The sequence below is a fragment of the Girardinichthys multiradiatus genome, chromosome 9, assembly GCF_021462225.1.
Source record: "Girardinichthys multiradiatus isolate DD_20200921_A chromosome 9, DD_fGirMul_XY1, whole genome shotgun sequence".
In the NCBI taxonomy this organism is placed as follows: Eukaryota; Metazoa; Chordata; class Actinopteri; order Cyprinodontiformes; family Goodeidae; genus Girardinichthys; species Girardinichthys multiradiatus.
The window spans coordinates 29,415,062-29,440,507 of NC_061802.1; the positions used below are offsets into that span (position 1 = coordinate 29,415,062).

At 38.8% G+C, this 25,446-nt stretch overlaps 2 protein-coding genes across 9 annotated transcripts in view; both read left to right on the forward strand.

The window, feature by feature from the left end:
* The first annotated feature begins 912 nt into the window (after nt 1–912).
* Nucleotides 913–22,945, forward strand: fyco1a (FYVE and coiled-coil domain autophagy adaptor 1a). 3 transcript variants are annotated; one of them, XM_047375475.1, is made up of 18 exons: nt 913–969; nt 3,073–3,154; nt 3,529–3,635; nt 3,836–3,961; nt 4,138–4,244; nt 6,002–6,145; nt 6,430–6,523; nt 6,614–9,118; nt 11,144–11,236; nt 11,917–12,035; nt 12,112–12,279; nt 12,498–12,650; nt 12,805–13,034; nt 14,203–14,356; nt 18,789–18,875; nt 18,969–19,179; nt 19,858–19,967; nt 21,383–22,945. In XM_047375475.1, the coding sequence occupies exons 2-18, from the start codon at nt 3,106–3,108 to the stop codon at nt 21,456–21,458; spliced, it is 4,533 nt and encodes a 1,510-aa protein (XP_047231431.1). In that variant the 5' UTR covers nt 913–969; nt 3,073–3,105; the 3' UTR covers nt 21,459–22,945. The 3 variants fall into 3 exon arrangements, with proteins under 3 accessions (XP_047231431.1, XP_047231432.1, XP_047231433.1); XM_047375476.1 differs by having other exon boundaries at nt 925–969; nt 3,076–3,154; XM_047375477.1 differs by lacking the exon at nt 913–969 and adding an exon at nt 1,047–1,144 and having other exon boundaries at nt 3,076–3,154.
* Nucleotides 22,946–24,268: 1,323 nt separating this feature from the next.
* The window catches only part of ghrhrl (growth hormone releasing hormone receptor, like), a 40,805-nt gene continuing 39,627 nt past the window's right edge, over nt 24,269–25,446 (forward strand). For all 6 annotated transcript variants that reach the window (XR_007039548.1, XR_007039547.1, XM_047374188.1 and 3 more), the window contains exon 1: nt 24,269–24,396. Coding sequence is in view for 4 of the 6 variants with exons in the window: in XM_047374188.1 (XP_047230144.1) it covers nt 24,343–24,396 (54 nt within the window). In the remaining 2 variants the exon portion in view is untranslated. The remainder of the gene's footprint in view (nt 24,397–25,446) is intronic.

Consider the following 25,446-nt stretch of genomic DNA (forward strand, 5'->3'; position numbering starts at 1 on the left):
GGCTAAAGCTTATATAAACCACTTCTACAAACACTAAACACAGTTAAAACTACATCAGTTGAATCAGTAAGTAAGAAAACAGAAATAATGCAATTTGAAACATATGTCCACAGAGTGCATACTCAGAGTATAGGCCATGCTAGTATGACTTTAAAGAATGCATGAAGCATTTTAAAACAGTAATGTGCCAGTCCCAAGTTTACTCCTTGTATTTTTTTTTCAACAGAAATTAAAACCCACATTATTTAGAATAGTGCCAAATAGTGTTTTCTATTTTTTTCCCCCAACGTACAGTCTTGATTGTTTTGGAGTTAAAGTTCTCAGTTATTTACAATTTACTTTCACTCCGGCCTGGTAATGAGTCTAAAGGATTACAGAATCTTTACGTTTGCAGCATTTTGTTATTCATGATTGCTGCATTCTGGTCATTATGTTGTACAGTTATTTACGTTTGTATGAGGGTCTAATTAGTAAGAATTTAAATTAATAATAACTCAATAAAGTAGGGAACGTTTCAATAAACAGAGGAGAGGAAACATGTTGTGCCCTGGTGAGCATTATTTAAAAATCTAAACAGAACTTAATGTTGCCTTGATGATTTAGTTATGCTACCTGAGTATATCAACAGATTTGAAATAGATGATTTGGGTGATAACATAAAATAACACAAGATTTATCTTTTCCCTACAAATAAATCTCCCATAAATCTAAGGTTGACCTCCTTCTACCTCAAACAAAGAAAAGTGGGACACTGAATGATGCGTCATGGATCACATGACCGCAGTGTTTACTGTGATGAGTCAACCAAACCTCTTACATCCCACGTCCCGTCCACTTGCCTCCAGCTGATTGGTCGGATGGCTTCACGGGGCTTTGTCATTGGGTAGTTAGTTCTGTCAATCACGTGACTCTGAACAAGTTTGACTGCTCAGAGTTTATCTTTATGGGCTTAACTCATATCTAAAAAAAGTATGTCTTTTTTAGTATTGTTCTGGTTTATTTTTCTATAAACCGTTTAGATAGATTTCGCTTTATCTAAATAATAATGTTTTCCTGATGTCATGGTTATTTTTACGTGTTACTTCGATTTATTAGACGTAATGTTTCAAAACTCTTGTGTAAGGAGTCATGGGCAACTGTAAAAGTACGTTTATGAAATTAAATGACAGCTTGGCTTTTTCACGATAACTTTTTAAGAGCCTATAGCTTGAGCTATACAACTGTGACTTATGTTTTAAGTTCAATTTAACTTGAATCACTTTATCTTAAGTTCGCGTTTGGTGGACAATATATAAAACGTTTGAAATCAGTAAGCTTTTTGTGTCAACATGCTCAATGTGTATGTATTATTTGTATTGCTTTATACAGCTAACTACAATGCATGCTAACTAGAAGGATACATGTACGTATTTGTTATTATTTGACAGAAATATGAGCCTGTCTCGGGACGATGTTTACTTCAGGCTTGCCATTGTTGCCATTTTTCTAGGAGTGTGTTAGCCTGGAGAATAGTGGCAGAACAAACAAAGTTTAATTAGTTTAATAGTTAAATATGTTTTGCATTTACATTAGGCGTTTTCCAGGATGTTTGGCTGTATTTATAAGAATGCATAGGACATATTTTGTCGTTAAGCTCCATAATTTTAGATCAAAATCAAAAAATTGGGTGGCCAATAGACATCAATTAGGCATAACATTATGACCACTGACAAGTAAAGGGAGGAAAACTGATGACCTGTTAGTGGGTGGGATATTTCAGGCAGCAAGTAAACATTTTGTTCTCAAAATTGATGAATTGGAAGCAGGAAAAATGGACAAGAGTAAGGATTTGGGCAGGTTTGACAAGAGCCTAGTTGTGATGGGTAGAGGACTGGGTCTGAGCATCTACGAGCATGCAGCTCTTTGGCAGTGTCCCCAGTCATTGTCAGTATCTATCAAAACTGGATGAAGTATTTAACAGTGGTGCGAGGTGTAGTTGGCCTGCATGGCCAGATCCAGCTGACAAGCTACTAAAACTAAAATGGCTGGAGAAGTTAATGCTGGCTTTGATGGAAAAGGTTAGAATTTACATCGGACCATAGTTTGTTGCAAGGGGCTACATAGCCCTTTTCCACCACTGAAAGAACCAACAATGGGTGCATAATCTTTAGAACCGGAGCAGTGACAAAAGGTGGCACACTGATGAATAAAATGTAGTTGTTTTAGATCATGTAGATGGTCAGGTGCGTGTGTGCCGCTTACCTGGGGAACAGATATTACCAGAATGTACTAAGCGAACAAGACAGTTATGGTTTGGACAGTCTTCTACTAGGCAACACTTGGGTCTTACCATCTATGTAGAAGTTATTTTGACATGGATCACTTGCCTAAGCAATGTTGCAGACCATGTACAACCTTTCAGGGATTTCCTGATTGCTGTGGCCATTTCAGTTAAATAATAAGCTGACCTGTCATTCAAATTCGCAAGACCTCAGTCCAGTTGAGCGTTTGTGGGATGTGCCAGGCAAGCAAGTCTTACCGATGGAGAACCGACCTTGCACCTTTCAGGGCTAAGAGATTTGCTGATAATAACATGGTTCATAATGTTACATTTGATCAGTGTGCACTGCACAATCTGATTTGTTTCCATATGATCACTTATTGAATGTATAAATGCATTGAAAAACATTGAAAAACAACAAAGTTATTTGCTGAGTTATAGAAATCTAAGCGTTTTCAGAAAAATTAAGTTATTTTGACATTTTTATGCTAATGTGAAGTGAGTTTAGGCTATTAGGGCAAACAGAGCACTGGAATGCTCAAAGGACTACTAGGAGGATCATTATTTGTTTATATAAATTGATTTTGTAGTTTAGTCACACAACCATACCCTGTGTCTTAGTTGTTCAATATAACATTTTTCACTTTGGACATGATTCTTAGTCCAGAGAACAATACTTTCTTCCCAGAGCTGCTATGTTCTAATCATCTTACCATGAAGTAGGATTGATTTATCTTGTTTCTATGCATGAGCATGTTGAAAGCATTTGTGACAATCTTTTGTTCCAGACTGATTGTGATTCTCTGACTCAGCAGATTGACGTGACCCAGTGACTCGTGGTTGCCATGGCGGTCGGGGAGAGCCAGCTCCAGAGGATTATCCGGGATCTGCATGGTACGTCAGCTTTATGTCTGGATGGGTCTGTTAGTATGTGTGTGTGGGCTACATGTGGTTGTAGACCCAAGGAAGGAGGAAGAAGATTTAAATGGTCATCTTTTAGTTTAATCTGCTCTTCTAAAACTGTAGACCTATAAACATGTTCACAACCTTAAAAAAGCAACCATCCAAGGTAATATTTGTATAGTAAGTCTATTACGGAAGCTTCTATCAGCATGGAGCTAGACGGAGAGTTTTTGCTGAAGATACATCCATCACGGGTGTCATTCCAGTTTTTGAGATGGATACGAGGCAAGTTTATGGAACGTACAGCTCTGTAAGTAAATCAGTTCACTTTCTTCTCTTCTGATATGCCTGTGTGTGAACTTCAGAGGCTGTTGCAGAGCTTGCAAAGGAGTACAAGGAAAGTGGGGAGCCAATCACAGATGACAGCACCAGTTTGCACAAATTCTCCTACAAACTGGAGTATCTGCTGCAGGTGGGATTTTGCATTTACTGTTACATCGGCCTAAATACATTTAAGTTAGTCGATAAGATTTACATAATTTATTCCTAAAAAGTAAATAATTTTATGTTGGGACAATGTAAAGGAATGTTTGACAAAGTTTTCGTAGTGCTAATGTAAAATTTAACCTTTTCAACCTGAATATTTTTTCTATTCAACTCCGTCTCTTTCAGTTTGACCAAAAGGAGAAAACAACGTTTCTGGGCACCAAGAAAGACTACTGGGATTACTTCAGTGATTGCCTGGCTAAGATCAAAGGAGTCAATGATGGCATCCGTTTTGTCAAATCCATTTCTGAGGTGACTCTGTTGTTTAGGAGTTCGGAGTTCCTAACAAATATAGTCCTTTAAAATATGAGACCTGTATCACAGCCATACGTTTAAGATTTAATTCATTGCGTTTTATATTGTGTGTTAAATAATTTTTTGTTAATTGATGTTTGTATCTTAAACAATGTCTGTTTTTGCTTCTTTAGCTGAAGACATCTCTAGGAAAGGGCCGAGCATTTATCCGCTACTCCCTCGTTCATCAGCGATTGGCTGAGACCCTGCAGCAGTGCCTGATGAACCAGAGAGTCACCAGGTAAAACAGCCGCTGCATGTCCACTTTTTTAATGTGGATAAGATAGTGATGTAATGCTACACCTACATCCATTTTCAGTATCTGTATTTGAGGATGGAAAATCACAGTAAAAAAAACCCAACAAAAAATAAAACCCATATTGCAAGGTTTCTTTTAATTTAGTTTAAACAGAGAAAGAAGAAGACAGTCAGAGACTGCCTACCTCTGCCACCCAACATAGGGTGATTGACGGCATAGAAAAAAACAAAATCCTGGATTTGCTTCACCTCCAAAATTCAATGGATTCTTTCTTGTGCTAAGACACACCTCTAGTAAAACATTCATTAGAATTTGTCTGTAATGTTTTCTGTAAAGTTGTCAACACACAGACAGACACACTCAACTCAAGACATAACCTCCTTGGCAGAGGTAAAGTCAACCATTCTTGTGAAGTGAGGGAACTCTAATGTAGCAGCCTAACCTAAAGCTGGCAGAATATTTGTCCTGGTAAATTATTATAAAATGAAAAAGATTTTAAAAAGGTTCTTAAAGTTTGGATTTCCCTATTGCCACATGTCAAACAAAAAGTTTGATAAGGGTCAAAATTTAAAGACCTGACCTGTTACGATTTAAAGCTAAATAAAAATTGAGAGTTTATTTTTTCCTAATTTACTTTAATGTTGCACAAAATATAATAAAAAATAGTACAGAACAGTAAATACTATCTTTCTTCAAATACAAATATCATTAGCCTCATAGCATAATTGTCTAAGTCATGTGGGTAGAAGCATAGAAGGTAGAACTGAAGCACAACATCAAGGAAATAAATACAAATCTTTTCACCATAAAGGCACTACTATATGAATGTACAAGATGTCCTCAATGTAACAGTTCAGTATTCAAATATATATACATTGGTGCCTATACATATACAGTATATTTTGTATAAATACATACTTATTTTTATACAGATGTCATGTAAAAGTAGCTGAGCAGCAAGTTCAAATACCTTATCAGGAGTCAAGAACGAATACAATCTGAGAAATGTGCTTTTAATCGAGGTATAAAAGAGGACGGAGATGCGGCCGATCATCCTACAGTCATACAGCCCTGACAGACAAGGCTGCCCTTAATTGGTCGATACTAGTTTAATAGTCTTCCGTAATGACAATCTGACCAATCTTTGTCCATTCTTAGGCTCATATGGGGAGAAAGATTTGTTGGTTGGTGAAAAAAACAAGCTTAGAAGAAATATGACTGTTTGTGTCTGATTTTATAGTAACCACTTCAGAGCTCCTTATTGAATCCATTTTGCTGTAGTGTTTTATAACTTCACACAGAAGTAGCAGACTTATCAAACACAAAAAGCAAAATGAAGTAGTATCACTTATCCTGGAGCTGAAAACAAAACCAGTTTAATGACTGAAAAGGATTTTTACGGTGTGATTCTCTAGGTCTGCATGTTGGATGTACTTACTACTGTACTACACATTTTTTCTGAGTAGTAAACAGCCTTTTAAAAACAGTCATTAAAATTGTTTTGAACATCCAGTCAGTTAGACTGACTAAAGGCTTTTGTTGCCAGCAGTTGTTCTGTGAACAATGTAGTAACCAGCACTTGATTAAATTAGGTTTACAACCAGGGATTGGGATTGTTTTGAAACATGTTGGAGCACAAAAACAGGGTAATTCAGTTTTCAACAGGCTAGATTTTTACAAAATTGTTTCTCGACTTTCCGCCCTGCCTCATCATTCAGCCCTTAACTGTCTCCACACAGGGACTGGTACTATGCAAGAAGCCCCTTCTTGAAGCCTAACCTTAGTGCTGACATAATTAATCATCTGTACGAGCTCAACGAGGTCCAGTTTGATGTGGCTTCCAGAGGTCATGATCTCGATGCCTCCTGGCCAACATTTGCAAGGTAATCAGGCAAAACAAAACCTAAAATCCACATACAAAACACATGGCATGCCTTAAAGACAATGTACAGTCTTTTCCTCTGTGCTATGGTGATGTCATTTACCAACATTTACCAGTAGCCAAGTTTTGAGAAAGAAAACTCAGTCAATGCCTCTTTGTGAGTAAAATACTGCTTGGTTTCCATTAAAAAAAGTTGTTTTCAAAAAGCCAAGCTAGAAGCAACCACAAAACCTTAGCAGCGGTATCACATTGCTGTAAAAGACTTCCCTTTTTTCCGATCCACAGGAGGACGCTGGGAAGTGCAAATTCACCAGGCTACATGTGGAAACCACCAAGTCGTAGTTCCAGTATTAATAGTCTGGCCAGTTCGTACTCCCAGGTAATCAACATTTGCGTCTAATAACCATCTCAACACGTCATTGAAAAGTGTTAATTACTGCCTCTTTTTTTCTCCATTTCAACCATGTAGCAAGCGCCTGAGTGTGCCTCCAGCCCAGACTATGGGCACAGTTTGTTGAATGATCTGAATGATTCACTGCCTGCCTGCATGGAAGATAGCAACATGGTTGAAAACCTTCGCCTGGAGCTGGATCAGTCAGAACTAAGGCAGAGAGATCTCCTTGATAAGGTTCAGCAGCTTGGGGTGGAGTCTGCCGAGATGAAAGGAGTAATTGAAGAGCTTCAGAGGCAGCTTGATATGTCGCTCGCAGCTCAAGAAGGGCACCAGGGCTTGCAGCAAGAACTCAGAGCCCTGCAGGGGAGAGAGGTTGCTCTATCCAGACAGGTGGAAGCACTCAGGGCCGAGGAAAAAGCCAAGGAAACTTGGCATGTCTTGATTCAGGAGAAGCTGGCAGCTGCTGAGCAAAAGAACGTAGAGCTCATGGGCAAGTTGGATGGGGCTCTAGATGAGAAGGGCCAGCAGACTGCCAGTTATTTTGATTCAGCGCAGAAGATTCACGAGTTGTTGGACAAATTGAAAGAGGCAGAGAAAGGTAAGATGGAGGCTGTGGCTGAGATGATGGAGAACAGGAGACAGGTAGAAAGGCTGGAGGAGGAGTTAAGAGTCAATGAGATGAAGTCAAAGGAGAATGAAACAAAACTTGAGGCATTGCTTGCATCTTTATCTGAGGAGAAGGCCAAGTTGAAGACAAAAGTGGAGGAACAGTTCAATATTCTGGAAAAGCTTCAGGGGGACCTGGCCCTGAGAGAAAAGGAGGCAAGTAATTTACAAATACAGCTGCAGGACCTCCAAAGAGCTCTAGAGGAGAAAGAGCAAGAGGTAGAGGAGGTGAAGACGAAGACAAAGCAAGAAATTGAAGAGATGCAGAAAAATGTTGATGACTTGAAGGAGTCTTTAGAGGCAAAGGTTGCTGAACGTATTGTGCAGCTAACAAAAAAAGATGCTGAGTTAAGCTCCAGCAGTGAGACACTACAAAAGCTTGAAGCCAAGAACCAAATCCTTACCACAGAAAGGGACAAACTGACCACTAGTCTCGATCAGCACGAGGTTAAAATCAGAGAACAGGCTGCTAGGATAGAAGACCTCCAGGGGGAGTGCTCCAGTTTACAGAAATTAAAAAAGATGCTGCAGACCACGGTGAGTAAAAACGAGGAGCTGCAAAATGAGATGACAGAGCACAGAACAGTGCTTGAGGCTGAATTAGCAGCTCTAAGAGCTTCTGAGAAACAGCTTAGAGGTCAGGTGGACGATGCCAAGATGACAGTAGATGAAAAAGAGAAAGTGCTGCGTGAGGGGAACCGCAGTCTGGATGAGAGTCTGCAACGAGCCACAATGGCTGCAAAACAATCAGAGATGACATCTAAGCGGCTAGAGCAGGAGAACCTGACTCTGAGAGAGGAGCAGGGTGATTTAAAAGCAACTCTTAGCTGCATAGAGACGGACTTGAAGAATGCTCACATTCAGATCGAAGAACTGGATAAAAACCTTGAGGTTTCAAACACTAAAGAGATCAGTCTTCAAGAACAGCTCAATTTGAAAGAAGAGCAGATAAAGAATGAAGCGAAGGAAATTGTTAAGTTGCTGTCAACATTAAAGGAATTAGAGGCTAAGGAGCAGGAAACTGAAATTGCCAAAGCCAATGCAGAAGCAACTTGTGCTAAACAGGCCGCACTGATTGAAAGGGTGACATCTGAGAAACATGCAATGGAGACATTGCAACTAGAGAGGAGCTCGGTCCAAGCAAAGGACAACCAGGAAGTTACTCTCAAACTAAATGTGGTTGAAGGCCAGTTGGAGGTTAGCATGAAAGAAGTCTCCAGGCTCCAGGCAAAGATCTTGGACCTGAAGGTGCAAGTTCAGAGATCTGAGGAGGAAAAACTGAAATCCCAAGCACAGTTGGAGGTTACAGAGGCCCAAAGAAACGAGCTCAGGTCTCTTACTGAACAGCTTAAATCCCAAGCAGAGACACTGAATCAGAAGCACATAACAGAGCTCCTGGACTGTAAAAAGAAAGAGGAGGCGCTGGTTCAGCAGCGTGATCAAGAAGAAGCTTCCCATGCCGAGTTAGCAGTTTCCTCCGCTGCCATCCGAGAAGAGCTGGCTGCCCTCAAAGCAGAAAACAACAAGCTGGCTTTAGAGAACACAGAGATCCGTGAGAGTTTGCACAGAGCAAACACTGGGATGGCAGAGCTGGGGATGACCATCTGTAAGCTGAATGCAGAAATCGAAGAAGCCAGCGAGCAATTGGTGGGTGATGCTGCTAAGATTGAAGAGTTGGAGAAGGTGGTGGAGCGAGTTGAGGAGTGCATAAATGACCTACGGCAGGAGAACAACAGTTTACGAGAGGAGCTATCCCAGAAGGAGTCCCTGCCTGGGACAATTACGGAGCTCCAGGAAGAGCTGGAGAAAGCCAAGAACCAAGTGCGCAGCGTTAAGGACTGCTGCCGAGAGGAGATGGATGCTGTCAGGTTCCAAATGAGCTCTGAGATCATGAGCCATCAGGTTCAAGTAAAGGTGAGTTTCAGCAGACCATGTGCTACGTCAGAGATAACCATTGGGTTTTTGGCTGGGTTCAAGGGTAGAAATGTTAATTGTGCTGATTTGATCAAGACCAGAATATCTTCTTGAATCCTGTTCCAGTCATAAAGCTAAGCCCAGCTACCCAGTTAGTTTAAAGAAGGACGTCCATAACAGCATACAGAGGAACTGTGTATCTAAATACCAGTGAATGGGGTTTAATGGCTGTTTATGTCCTAAAGTTTCTGTGATACATCAGGTTTCAATCGGCCAACGTTTCAGGGGATCACATCCCTTCCAGCATATATATATACAAACAGCAATACATCGGAAACCTTTTTAAATGTTCATGATTTTTACAGAGCCCTTACTTTGACTAGACCAGGGGTCAGCAACCTTTACAACCCTGAGAGCCATTTTTACCCATTGGTACAGCTAAACTAAATTTGTTTAGAGCTGCAAAAGCTACATTTAACACATTAGGATTTTTTTTAAAACACATTTTCTACTATGCAAAACTTGTTTGCATTTTTTAATTAGAGAAAAATTGTATTTGTTTTTAGGTTTTAAAATGAAGAAAATCATCAAACTTTTCCGTAAAGAAAATGAAAGGTTAATTTTTTTTTACATAAAACAATGTTAAAAAAACACATAGTTTGCAGCCAAAAGAAAAAAAAATGCTTCTTAAAAAAGAATATTTTTTACACTTTTAGTGTCATTCTCTGCAGAAATGCTTTGTATACATCGTATGAAAACACCAAGGATAGCTCAGTTCTTTGGCAGTTTTGGCCAAAGTTATTACAAGCGACAGTGGAGGGTGTAAAGAGTCACATGTGGCTTTGGAGCTCCAGGTTGCAGACCCTTGGACTTGACCATACTAAAAAAAATGAATAAGATTTGATCAAAACCATTTTATTGTATCTCTGGCTGAATGTTAATTGTGATTGTCCTACCGGGTGCTAAACCTCCCCTCGAGTCTTTAGTGCTAACCAGCATACCCAACCCTGCTAAAAAACAAAACCCACAGCATGATGCTGCCACTGCCATGTGTTACGCATGATGTCCATTGTTAGTTTTCCACCACACTTATTGTCTTTCATAGACACCATAAAGTTCGGTTTTGGTCTCATCTGACCAAAGCACCGTCTTCCACATGTTTGTTGAAAACAGGCAGTTTTATGGTTTTTGCTCAACAATATCTTTCTTCTTGCCACTCTTCCATAAAGGACAGATTTGTGGGACCTAATAGTTGTGGTGTTGTCAGATTCTTCTACCTGAGCTGTGGATCATTGTGGCTCCTCCAGAGTTAACATTCACCTCTTGGGTACTTCTGTGCTTAATTCTTTCCTTGCCTGTCCGGTTACTTCGATCATGTCTCAGTAGGTTTGCAGTTGAACCAAACTTTCTCTGTTTTTGAATGCTGGATCAAATTCTTGTCCAAGGTGCTACGTTAACTTTGGATTAAAGACAACTGTTTGTTGATATCAAAATTTCTTTTCTTATTCATTTAGAGGAACTTTTAGATTAAACAACAAATATCAGCAAAGCTTATGAGTTTCTCATCAGGTTCTGTTGCGCTGTGTGTTTAGTCCTAATTATATTTGGATTCTAAGTATGGTAAATTGTTTTTAATTAGCGGTGTGTTTTTGAATTTTTAATACTCCTTTAAGATTAATTATTTAATCCTCTTTTCTGGTGATTTCACAGCAGTAGTTAGTTAAAATTTGTGAAATGAACTCTTTTCATAACTGCCTTTTGATGCATCTTCTTTGAGCAAAGTATTAAGTTGCACTTTATTTTTAAACATCGTGTCCCACAGATGCATTGATAGGAAGCATCACTGTGAGTAAAGAAACGTTCATGCTCTTAAACCATAATTAGGAAGGCCTATTGTGTAAAGGTCAATAGAAACAAACTGTCAGCCATCTTTATCAGTGGTGTTAAGGTGATTTTTGGAGGAACTGCCATGTAAAACCATGAAATGTTTACATTTGAAGTGTTTGTCTTGCTTTCATATCGTAGGCTTTGATTGAAAATTTGGAGAAGGTTGCAGCACAGCTGGAGGAGGAGCAGAAGAACGTGTCCAGCTTGGAGGCAGAAGTGTCTGAACTCAAGGTTTTCATCTTTCAGGAAGTGAAAATTAAGAATACATTTAGTTAGGGTTACTTGGTAAATGCTTTCTGTAAAGCTGCACTTTTATGTGTTTAATGTGAGAGGAGCATTTAATGATAAACACAGGAAGCATGCACATGGAAAACATACATTTTCTTGGGATTTTTCATACCATACCATTGTTGACTGGTTTAGCGGACAGACACAGAAAGATAAAGAGCTGCAGGGCACATAGAGTCAGCTCTGATTATTTGCTCACTGATCAACAGGAACGGTAAATGATTGTAGGCAAGTTAGCAGAATGTTTTTTATAATTTGTTTCCACAGGTAATGAGGCGTCTTGATTGTGGAAACATTTTATTTTCCTTTGATTGCAGAATGTAGCATAGATGCAATATACTGTATCTGTAGCCCTGATCAAGTGATTGGCTCACTTAGAAAGTTGCTTTAGATGATAATTCATCATGTTGCTCTGAGGTTCAGCAGGCTTATAGATTTATGTTATACAGTTGAACTTTCAAAGGAGGCTTATCTATTAGAATGATGTTAACGTCTTTATGCTTTTGGGCAGCCAGAACAAACACAGGGAACTTTTTTGGTTTATCTAGAGGAGTACAAAATCCATACTTACAAGAGGAGTCTGATTATGGTCTTCTGTTTATTTTGCTTGATGTTTTTGAAAGGCTGCGAATGAGAAATACTTGCAGCTTATTGGTGAGAAAGATGCGTACATCACGCAGGCGGAAGCCACCATCCGTGACAATGAAGGTGAAATTCAGCAACTCAGAAACTCTGCAACCAGGTGCGTCCGTGACCCCCAATGCCTTCGAATGCATGTTTTCATGATAAAATGATAACTCGTTTTCTTGTTGCTCCAGTATTGAGGAGGCACACCTGGCTGTGCAGAGCCTGTGTGAGGAAATGAAGCAGAAACACGAAGCAACGGAGGCTGAGAAACAAAGTCAGTATCTGGCGATGACTGCAGAGATTGATGACCTTAACAGCACGAAGATCAACCTGGAAGAGAGGCTCATTGAGCTTATAAAGTAAGACCTTTTTCTTCAACGGTTCATCATTCTGGTTTTATTTGATTTACTTGTGATTGAGGAGAAATATTGCAGATTTAAGGGCCTACATTCCTCCTGTTTGACAGGAACATTATTCAAACACGAACCCTGAATATTTTCACCCTGAATGCTTCCCATGTTTTAAAATTATTGGTCTCTGAATATCAGTTTTTTCTTATTTTTGTAAACTACTTCAGGGATAAAGATGCTCTGTGGCAGAAGTCTGATGCTCTGGAGTTTGAGCAGAAACTGCGAGCAGAGGAGCGCTGGTGGTTGGTGGATAAGGAGGCCACACACTGTCTTGACTGCAAGAGCCAGTTCACCTGGTGGCTGCGCAGACATCACTGCAGGTGGGTTATAAATGGGACATTAGGGCGACATTGCTGCTGAGTTGATTTTAACACTGAACACAGCATCATTTTTGGAACATGCATGTTGTGCCAAATGTTAAAATATTATCTTTCTGTAAACAAAAAAATCTGTTATGTTGTTTTTTATTTCTAGACTTTGTGGCCGCATCTTCTGCTACTACTGCAGCAACAACTTTGTCATGACCAAACACAGTGGGAAGAAGGAGCGCTGCTGCAGCGACTGCTACACGCAGCACAATGCAGTGGTGGAGAGGTTCACAGAGGCAGAGCATAGCCCTTCAAATGGGCCTCCTTCCCCGGCTGGACCCGCACCTCAGCCTCCTCCTGAGCCTGCGCCCTACAAGCCGACACCCAGGGTAACCGGTGAGTGACGTGCTTAAGAGAGGAGAACCTTTCTGCTATTAATAATGGACATCAGAAAGTTTGCGATGCTTGAATGGTTTTGATTGTTTAGCTCTTTGGTCACTGTTACCTCGGTCTGTCAGCTGGAAAGGTTTTTGGCAGAAGTGAAAGGACTGACTTTTCCTTACAGAGGAACAAGGACTGAAATCTTTGACATAGAAATTCTGCTTAGTACACAAAGAGGGAAGAAAATGACATTTGTTATTGTGCTTTTACTTTCTACACTTCAGTTTGCAATAAAACAAACACTTATTTAATTAGAATCTGGTGACTTTCACCATTGTATCTAATGTTCAAAAACAGGCAGGGTCAATTTAAATTTAGACCAGTACTACATTTAAAATGTTTTAAATGTAAACACAATTTCAGTATCTTGTGTATATTTTTGCCAACTATGAACAGAGGAGTTATCTACATGCGTGTGAGAAAAACATCCAATAAAACTGAATCCCTTAGATGTAGATATGAGAACATATGAGTTAAAATTTGCACAAATGTTCTATGCTGACTAAGATGTTTTTGTGCATTTTGATTTCTTTTTAAGACATAAAGCATGTAAATAAATTTACATTTAGTTATTTATGCTTGAGTGGTGTGTGTTACAGATTTACAAGCTGTTCTCTTTCTCTGAATGGGGCATTTTAAAATTAAAGCCTTATATTGAGGGATACATAAACCTAAGTATGCGTCGATTTCTACCACAGCATTTCTGAATAAATGTCAACAAAAGAAAACATATTCAGTTTTAGGGTGGAGAGTTTTCTAGGAATCACAACTTCAGTGCAACAGTAACAAATACATGCCATGCTGTTGTTAAAGCCTGAGGAGGTTTGCCGAAAGCAAAGCCTTAGTAATAAAAAGGAAATCTAATACCCGATTATTTTTGTAAGCATGTATTCCGGTAAGTGGCTGTATATATTATTATGAAATAACTTTGTTGCAAAGTATGCTAATTCATTTGTCTAAATTGGATTTTGCTTCCGATATTTTGGCACACTGGGGATAAACGTATAAATTGTATGTTATTAAATTCAGATTTGATGTTCTATTAACACAAGGGGACAACTTAAAAAAAAACAACACGTTGGACCCTGTCTATGTTTGTGTTAAATTCATGAATTTCTCCCAGTTTCAGACCTCAGTAACAAATCTGAAGATGGAGGTTATGACATCATCACAGAAGAGGAGGTGAACAGCGTTTACGACAGTGACAGCAACTCTCAGACCACAGGAGGCTCACTGGAGGGAGAACAGGACCGCCAACATCCAGGAGCGCGGGAAATGTGAGCATGACATTTCTATCAGAGAGCCACAAGTGAAACCATAGGTGTGCAACTATTGGTGCACCTAATCCAACCGCATTAAGGACTAGGGTGTGCAAGCGTCTCTCAGATGTGCCACTACCCCACGTTGTGACCATCAAAAGAAGCAGAAATTAACGTTGCTGCTTGCCTTTTGGAGCCAGTGGGTACAGGATTGGTTGAAAAGTATGTCATTTAATTGCAGGTATTATAATTATTTACTTTAATTAGGATTAATGGATGGTTTGACGCCCTGCGATGGACTGGCGACCTGTCTATGGTGTACCCGCCTCTCGCCCGTAGACCGTTGGAGATAGGCACCGGCTCCCTGTATGGAAGAAGCGGGTATAGAAAACGGATGGATGAATGGATAGTTTGACGTTCAGACGAGAGTGCAGCCTGAATACAGGGTGATGGTTAGTAGATGCATTGTGGTAAAATACAAAGCAACATTCCCACAGCATTCAGCCAGACAGAAACAACTATATTTCAGAAGAGAGCCACAAACGAGAAGAGGGAAGAACAGAGCTTAATGTCCTGGTGAGAGAGAGCTCTTATGATGTAAGCTGATCGTTTATTTTGGCCTTGGTACTAATGGCTGCTCTTTCAGTACAGAGCCTTCACTCTTCACATAAACCACTTCCAGTTGGTTCATTTGAGTGTTTTATAACGCTGCCTCACCAGATTTAGTCACACACAGCCCTTGGTCTTTCAGTACGCTTTCCTGAATTGTGTTATTGAACATCCGACGTGTAGGAAATGCTGTTGTTCCGATTTCAGATGTAGAACTTGTCCACTTTTTACTAGTTTGCTTCCAGTATTTTAATCTTTCTAGTTATAATAAGCCACAATTTAATGGTGAAAATGTTTTTTGTTGTTTCTTTTCTTTTTTGTTTTACCTGGGGTCAGTATATGAAACCTCTATGTACAAGCTAGTTGAAACAAGCTGTGTGGTGGTAGAAAGATTTCTTGTTTTAGCTCACAGCTGCTGAGCACAGATGTTGGCATCCCAGGAAAGAGCTGGTATTATACCGTTTACCGCTATCATGGGGAAAAAAGTTATTTTGATAAGAATTCAGATTTGTTGTGAGAACAATAAACTCTAATTGATGATCTTTGCAAAGTATAGTTGAGATTGAGGATTTTGATGTTTGAATAACAGTATTTAAAACATGTTAAAAAGTGTTAAGCTTATTGCTTTCTCAAAGCCGAAAGGTTATTATGGCCTAATCTAAATTCTGATACATAGCTTTAATCTCTGACAAAAGATTGGGAGGAGATGAAACGGAATTCACTTTTGTGATCCGCCAAGATTGTAATCACCGCACAGCTACTAAAGAAGAGAGTGTCTGTACTGAGGTAGGATGTGTTGCTGTTTCAACTCTTTTGGTCTGGGACGTGTGGTTCTGAGAGCCATCTGTCGGGTTGGATGATGGGCAAGTATTGGCACAAATAACTGTTTAATTGGCCTGAAGTGGCTCCAGGGCTGACAGGCAGCATTGTTCCTTCTGGGACTGGTGTACGATGCATGGATGGTCTCACTGATGGGTCAAGACAGAATCAGATTGCTAATATAAAGTGGAACGCACATTAAAGAAACTTGTTCGGCTGAGCTGAACATGCCTCTGCGATTTGTGGAGAAAAATGTGCCCTTGTTAAAATGTTTGTTGAGTTTTACTAAAAATAAATGAAACATACCATGGGAACACAACCAAACTTTTGCGTCCAACTCATTTCCGGGTCCGGTAAGAAAGCTTTCTGACCTGTGGTGTATGGAGCCTACTAACCATCTCAGCATAAGAGTTTACTTCCAGATATGATCTGACAGGCAGATGTTTTCTTTTGTGAATTAATCCTGCTAAATGTATCTAAAATAACAGATCACATATCACGTTTGCTATAACTGTATTATGACTGACATTGTTTCCACATTCAGCTATCAATCTGTAATTTCAGGCATTTAATCCCGTATTTTTACAAAATACTGCATTCACAATCTCTATTTGACTTAACACTCATTTAGATTTAGATCATTTCAAAGCTACCTGGCTTTCGTAATCAAACAAACACGTGCTTTTAGCTGTTCAAATAAAACACTGGACAATACAAACCTAACTGCATGTTTTAAGATCCCAGGCTGCCACCTTCATGGATAAGTTTGCGTTTACTAGATTTATGATCTAAAAGGACATTTGGAGAAAAACTGGAATCATTTCTCAGACAGCTTGCTCTGGTTTATTTGAGCGCCTGACAAGAAGCAGGGCGTTAGGAGATTGGGGTCTGATTATTAAGCCAAATATATGATACCATGTAAAACTACTTTACTGTCAGAGTTTGTGTGAAATGTGTCTTTCATCACTGCACTTTACAAATATACATACACATATATACAAACCGACAGAATGAAAAGTACACATTGTAAGATGAGCCGTCGACAGTGTTGCATGATGCTATCCTGATGAATTATAATGAGCCAAATCTGGGTTGACTATGTTCCAAATGTGGTCCCGGTGCTGATCCATTATGCCATTGGACAGAGCTGAGTGATGCAGATAACACACGGCTCAGTTGGTTGGTTTTTCAATCTGTTTGTTTGTCATTAGCTGGTCCGGGTCAGATGATGCCCAAAGAGAGACACAGCAGCATTAATCATCTCCAAAGAACATGGCTTTTAATTAGTATTATCAACAATGCATCCTCTGTTTTATCAGGCTTGATCAAAACAAGCAGACTGTCATATTCTCCTTCACTCCTTGTTTGATTATAAGAAATCTCAGGAGAACATTTAGGATTTCCAGGGGGTTTTAATAAACCTTCCTCCTTCTACACCTACTGTGTTTTACATTGTAATTGGGAATCTTCTCTCTCGTTTTCACTTTATGATTAAAAATAAGCTGAATTCGAGGAAATGAGAAGTACTCAGTTGCAGTTGTCTACTGCTCTTTGTTTGGAAGTACAGGTTCGCTAACCATCACCCTAACATTCATGAAGCAAAGATGTCATGTTGCAGTTCTTTAAAATAAACAATTGGTAGTTCTCATAGGAATTAGGATGCTATCTGGTGATGTTCATTATCTATTATAGAAATGAGAGATGATGGAATGATTCCAAACCTAAAAACTTTCACACTTTACACCATTTTGAAAGTCATTGCATCCCCGGTGTAGTGTTTATGGAATAATTATAATATGTCAGTAGATTTTAATAGATTTTAATGGTTCATTTGAAACGTTCTTTAACTAGGGTTGAATGTCTAGACAACTAACAACTTCAGCGATCCAATGAATTGGGTGCAAAAGTCTGAATTCAGTCTGGATTTTTCTTTAATCCAGACAAGGTCACAATTATGTACTGGGTAAAATACACACACACAGAAACACACACACAAAGAAATATTTTGACGAATGTTCCTAAGTTTCTGAGAAACCCACATGCTTCTTGTAGCCATCTAAAAAGTCCTGACGTTATTCTGGTAGAATATTTGACAGATCACTCTTCTCATCAGAAGTGGTAAACTGTTTTATTTTTCTTGCATGGGCCCAGCTTTTGACCATAGTCCAAATATTGCCATTAGTCTATAGTCTGAACATTTGATTTGGTACCCTTTGAGTCTATATCAATATTTTCTCACTGTAGACAGTGAGGTGGAATCAGTTTTCTTTCACCTGAGGGTGACAGATGGTTTAAACCTGGACGCAGTGGTCCCAAGCACACACTAAAACCGGTTTTGAAAAAGACAAAGGACCTTTACCCTTTTGAATGTTGATAGCCTATTCTTACAAGGTTCATGCCAACAAACCAACCAATTTAAGAGCTATACAATTCCCAAATAGAAGAGTGGTCAAATATTCAGCCAAAATTAGGCCAGAAACTTGTTGACGTTTTTCTTTCCTACATCTTCCTAGAGGACATTTGGGAGCAACAGACAAATATGTGTGGATGTGTATTCATATATTTGAGGCTGAATGTACGATTTTAACCCTGTTTGAATTAAATAAAATCCACAATCATTTCAAAGTTGTGCACCCAGTTCTTGGTTTTGAAAATCATTGAAGCTTAATCTTGTGTTAACAAGCCACTCAGTAAAGAAATTATTCAAAGCCAAAATAAGTAACACTCATGCCTATGAGTGTATGGCAGTTTCTAAAAGGCACAATAAGAGTGTTACTTAATATTTTCCACAAAGTCGCATGTATATCTTTTATTAAAATTCATTAATTAATCTAAAATATGCTAAAATGTTCCAGTTGCTGATTAAGATCCACACACACTGATCTGTGGACCTATTCATTGTGCTATTAAATTCATATTAATGATCCTTATTCTTAAGTCATTTTTAGAACAGGCTGCCGATGGCTGCAGTGACTCCTGGTTGGGGATATAACTTCCCTCTATTTCTATCCCGTCTTGGCAGACGCCCTGGAGAGGTGACCCCTGATGAAGACAGCGTCTCCACTGTTCAGAATTCAGAGATCAACCTTCTCAGATCAGGAGAAGTCACGTGAGTATTGCTATTTGGTATATGTCACACTTGTACAAGAGTTAATGTGAATTAATAATTCATTAATAGGTCCTAAAATGTGACCTCATACAGAATCGCTGTCCCTCTCAGCATTGATGATATTTCCCAGTTTGGTGATGGCTCCAGGGAGCTCTTCGTCAAGTCCAGCTGCTATAGTACCATTAATGTCACTGTGGCAGACTGTGGGACAACAATCAGCTGGATTTTCTCCTCCGAGCCCAGGAGCATCTCCTTCAGTGTGGTTTACCGGGAAGCCAGTGACAGTGAGGTGGAACAGTCAAAGGTAGACCTGCTGTTCATTTGCCGCCTTATCTTAGTGGGTGGCAAATTTCGGGAACTGTTCTTTTTACGTTCACATGGGTCCTTGAAATGTACAGCACAGACGTCTGAACGGCGTGGACATCTCTCTGCGATGTTCTACCTTCACAGCAATCATCTTCTTTCAGCCCACCAAGAGCAGTTGTCAAAGGCAGAGATGTTACATCATTTTTTAAGTGCTTCAAGCGACTGAATAAAACGCTCTTCTATTGTTGGAAAGATTGAAAGGTGGAAAACTCACAGAGGGTCTTTCAAAAAGGGAAGTTATTTACAGAAACTGCTGTTTGAAATTGAAAGTACTTCCTACGGAGACCAGAGTGATTTTGCTTTCATAGCAAAGTCATACAGGCTGAGGTAAACAGCCTCAGACTGATGTTCTGCATAAAAATGTCAGATGTTTTAGATGGTTTATGTCATGTTATTTCTGGTATTCCCAAAACCCCAAACATCTCAACTGTTGATATTTTCTGCTGTATGACTTAACCATTTTCAGAAATTATATTTATGACAAAGTTACAAAGATTTGATGATTGTTTTCATGTTATATAAAAAAGGTAATTGGGAGTTTTGATTTACATTTCCTGGAAAGTATTTGTCCACAACTGAGATTTGTGATTGGGCGATGTTTCTGTTCTGCTCTCAGGTTTTGATTCCTCTGACTCGCTGCAATTCCCATAAAGAGACAATCCAGGGACAACTGAAAGCACAGCACCCTGGCCTCTACACACTTATCTTTGACAATTCCTTCTCCAGGTAGGAAGCTGGTATCATCCCAAAACTATTTCTTGGCATGTCACAGAAAGAAACAGTGACAGTTTTGTTGGCACTCCTCATAAATAAGTGTTAAAAGCCTTAAAGTAGATTAAGTTTTTATTACAGAATCATAATCTGACTTTAATTATTTAGGAAATTCTAACCTTTATTATAAATACATTTATACAGTTGTGTAACTTTCTTTTGTCAAGGGGATGGCAAAAGAAAGCTGCATACAGAGAGGGGATCTTTGACCAATCCTTTTGGCGCAGTCTCTCTAGATGGTCCAGAGCCATGGGTCATCTGTTGTACTCTTCTTCTCTTCAGCTTTACCACACAGGTTTTCTAAAGTAGAATAGAATAGAAATGTCCTTTATTGTCCTAGAGTGGGGAAATTCAGCTGTACCAGCAGCAAAGTGAAAGGAAAATGGAAGCATGTTGGTACACACACGGATAAACACATTTAAAAACAAAAAATACGTTTTCTAGAAAGAAGAAGCTTGATTTTATATCTGAACCATTTCAGTATTTATTTGGTCATGTTATTTTTTTATCTTTTTGAAAAACTCAGCAACGAGCAATCTCCAGTTTTCTACCAGATTACTATTTAAAACCCTTTGGGATTTTAAAGTAACACAGATCCTTCCCTGTCTTCAACAGTGACCAAGAGATGCTTTACCAAATATTCATCTTTTGGGTTTTGGCCAGATCCACCTCGAGTGTTTGTTGCTGGGAATTCAGTTTAAAGCCAGGTTCTCACTGTGCGGGTATCATCCGCCGTAGCTAAAATCTTTCATAGCGAAAGAAAAGGACTGGTTGTTAGTTTGAATCTGTGGTATTTCTGTGTAGTCAAACAGTTCTGGATGGAGTCCCAGTAGAGTTTTAACAAACTCCACGTTCATGTTTGTGATAGTACAGCAGAGATGCGTTTTTTTTTTGGATCACTCCCAAGATGCCTCTCTTTGCTCCAGTTCTCTAACACCGAGCTTTGGAGATGTTCTTCTTGTTGCTGTTTTGCCTCTTGTAAAGATCAACATAAATCTGCCGTACTTTAATTGCATGTTCTTCTGTCTTTCCCATATTGAAGAGTGTCTTGTCATATTTAAACTCTGGGGAAACAAAAACTCAATTAGTAATGAGACATTCCTAGAAACTATATTCAACTTAAAAAAGTTAAGCACGGATTGAAGAAAACACTACAGTCACATCTATTTTAAGGGATTGGGGTACCATTGGTGATTTCTTAACATGAGAAGAAAGGTTCTGACATTATCAGTTGGACTACCCTAAAGTTTTCGGATTGTTCTACTGCAATACAAGTTTGCCGACTTCTATTTTCATTTGGACTTTTAACTGCCTGTTTTTTGTACGTCGGTGTATAATCATCTTCAAAACAGAAACCCTTTTTTTATCAGGTTTGTCTCCAAGAAAGTTTTATACCATCTGACCATGGAGATGCCTGTGATCTACGATGGAAGCGATGGACCCTGAAGCTTTGTGCTGCAGACTCCCACTGAGGTGACCCTGCTGTCTCTGTGGCAGCTGAAGGGGAAACAGACAAAATATCAATGCAGTGACTTTATGTTTTTCGTTTTATTTTATAAACCGACTATTTTGATAAATGTTAATCATTCAGTTATTAGTTTTTCAAGTTGTAGTTTTAGGAGGAGCTTAGTAAGTAAATCTCTATGCAAGTTTTAGCATGTTTTTTTTTTTTCAGTTAAATATCAAGGAAGACATACACTTTAGTTCATCTGGGTATTGCAGTATTTCGTTGTCTGTTTAATTTCAATAGTTTTTATTTGCCATCTTTTCTCCAATGTTTTTACACTATTGGTAGAAAATCAGATTTAAGGAGCAGCGCAGAAAGGTTTTAACACACCATTTTTCGTTAGATGGACATTTTTTTTTAATAATTTATGAACACTTTCAATGAAATTGCACAAAAAAGCTTAAAAGTTTAATCGATGGTTGTGGTTTGCTTTTGAAACGATTTGTTTGGACGTAACATTTGCACTCTGTCATTGTGAGAAGGGAGCAGTGGGGATTTGGAAAAAGCATAGTTTTTATTTCAACAACAAACCATGGAGTTTGAACTCGTTTCAGAATTGTAATACAGTTGCTCTGCGGTCGTTTCATGTTTGAGCTCAATAGATGAGGAAATGACCTAATTTGAAAAAATGACTTCTTAGTTTCTGAGTAAGGTAACTCTAAACAACAGCTGTGTGTATCCAGTGTATGTGGTCTCTTAAACCTCTGTACTTCCACAGCCTGACTTTATGGGTCATTAAAATAACTTTAATGTGACTGTCGGCTAAAAAGTTCCTCCGCCTTCAAAGTGCCTTTTTATTCTTACTGCCAGGGATATGTGTTGTTAATTTTTATGTGCTTAAAACGTGACTCAATGTATTTAATGATAAAAATTGATAAGAGCCTTACATTTTTTTTGTATGTACTCTTTATATAATCACATCTTGCGTTTCCATCCATGAAATTAAGTTTCAGTTGCTTTCCATTTGAAATCCCTCAGCTGTTTTTGAGTTCAAGTTTTTCCTTCCCTGTTTAAGACTTTAAGTGATGCAAAATTATTTTCTGATTTGTTTGAGCAAGCCTTTAAGGAAAATTGTCACTTTTATAAACAATCGCACACTACCTATCAAACCTAGTTTATAAAGGGCTGTTTCATTCAAGTCTTCTATAAAGTTTGACCGTTTTTGTTTTTGTTGTTTATTTCTCAAAGTTTGTGAACTGGTGCAAATTCTATGCAAAGCCTCAAATGTTACCTAAAGAGCAGTTTTAATTGTTAGAAAAATTAAACCTGTCCAAATTATATTTTCTTCATCAATTACATGCACAGATGAATTTTTCTATTTCCTTCTTTTTGTAAGACTATATTTAAAGAAAGAAACATATATATATATCCTTGTGACAGCCATGTGAGAGACACGACAAACAGCCATTAAAGAAATATAACGTGATTATTGTCATCATGCGTCTTTTATTAAACCATTTTCCACAGACCTTTCTTGGCAAATGTACACCTGCAACCCTTTGCCTGAAGAAGCGACCTTATTGGTCCATATACAGGTATGTAATCTAATCTCAGTATAAATCCAGCTGTTCTGTGAAGGCCACATATGTTTGTTAGAGAACATTAGAGAACAAACAGCATCATGAAAACCAAGGAACACAGCAGACGGGTCAGGGAGAAAGTTGTGCAGAAGTTTAAAGCATTACGTTGCAACACAGTATCCCAAGCTTCGGCTGTCTCATAGAGAGTTCATAAAGATGGGATAGTCTTTTAACAGAACAACTATTAGTCATACAATCAAAAATAAATGGAGAAGTGCAGCTTGCAGTTGGCCACAAGCCATTGTAGGGGACACAGCCCATGTCAAAAAAGTAGCTCTATAGCGACCTGCTGTGTGTGACATTAACACTACACATCACCCTGAGCACATCATTCCCAACATGGTTATGACAGCATTATGCTGTTGGGATGCTTTTTATCAGCAGGGGCAGGAAAACTCATCAGAGTTACTTAATACAAGGCAATCATGGAATAAAACCAGGCTTCAAAATAATTCAGACTGAGGCAGAGGTTATTCTTCCAACAGGCCAGTTGCTAAATATATTGCCAGAGCTACATGGGAATGGTTTAGATCAAAGGATATTCATGTGCATGTGAAGACTTGAAAATTGGTCTTCAGAAACTCAGTTTGATTAAGCTTGTTCAGCTTTGCGAATTTGAATGTGCATAAATTATTTCTGGACGTGCAAAAGTGGTAGAGGCATAAACCGAAAGACTTGCAGCTGTAACTCCAGCAGGATGTGGTTCTAATATTCACTCGGGGTGCTGAATACACATGCACGCCACACTGTTTGGATTTTTATTTGTACCTAATGTTTTTTTAAAAATCATCGTTTTCCTTCCACTTGAAAGGTATGCAGTAATTTGTAAGTCTATCATATAAAACCCCAGTGAAAAGTTTGTGGTTGGAACGTGAAAGAATGTGACAAAGTATTTTAGTGTGAATTTGGCGACACGATGTGGCATGTTGATTCAGTCTCACACCATCCAAGAGCTGTAAAGTGTGTCTGACTTCAAAATAAAAGCCTGCACTGCGATTTATAGAGCTTCTATATATCATTTAATGGTGTGTACGCATCATTATGGGGGGAATGTATGCAGTTTATAGCTGATAGGTTGTGAAAGGAATTATTCATCGTCATGACACCCCGCACTTGGTGCTTAAGGCTTTTATTGTGGAAATAACTGAAATTTCACCTGGAGGGGAGCGCAGCTCGGCGTGCCATCCTGCTGGAGCGCGTCTCAGGAAAGCGCTGCGCTCGGACTGTTGACGGAGACGACAGCATGTTCCATCTCCACACCAGAGGGATGTTTCTTTCTCTGTGTCTCACTCGAGCGGTGAGTCATTTGAATTGTCGTGCATGTGTTAAAAGAAAAAGGAAAGTATTGATGAAAACTTCATGTTGTCAAGGTGGAAAATCTTGTCCGAATGTGTTGTCCTGGTCACCTGCATTTTATTGTCTCAACCTAAACACATATGGACCAACTTGCATGCGCCAGCGTGTCTCTGCAGGCAACATACAGTCCTTTTTGGATCATTTAATGCATACATGTTGTATTAATGTTATAACCCCTTACAAAGTATATTATTGATCAATTAACAATTTTGAATAAAGTAATATAAACATAAAATATAATTTAAACCAGTTAAAGCATGCACATTAAGTCAAAACATTCCATGATTATCTTAACAGCTGTCATTGCATTGTATGGACTTCTATTTCTTTTTCACCCTCTATAAGATTTATATATTAAAATGTTCAGACGTATAGTGAACGTATGGTAAACTTGAAGTTTAGGCTCTAATCTTAATACCAAGTTATCAAAACTTGGATGGTTGCTTGAAGAATCCTCTTAATAACAGAAACCTCCTTATGGGGGCTCAGGTTGTTTCTCTGTGCATGAGCCATATGTTTTGTGACACATAGAGCAAGATGCAGGCTTGTACAAAATATCCTCTAAGGACATGTGGGTTCATGTTTCATCAGTTAATGGTTCAAACTTATTCCACATCAGTGTCACTTTGGTTTGAAATCTTATGACTGTTGTGGATTTTCCAGGTCTGAACTTACTGTCATTTTTAAGAAACCAGTTTGAGTATATTTTTGCCATCATGGCTTATTCATTTGAGTGTTTGTGTGAAATGAGCCCATCCAAGGTTCTGGGTTTCAAGAGAGATGGGACAAGATATGTATGCATCAGAGCTGGTGTCCTGCAGGTACTGGAAACTTCTCAGGTTCAGCATGCCTGATATAATAACCTACTTATAAACAGGCCTCTGTAGAACTTGATGACACACTTAAAACATGCATTGGTCCAGCCATTGAATGCAATGTTTCAGATCATGTGATATGGGATAAATTCTGGAAAACGAGTTCAATGTGTGTG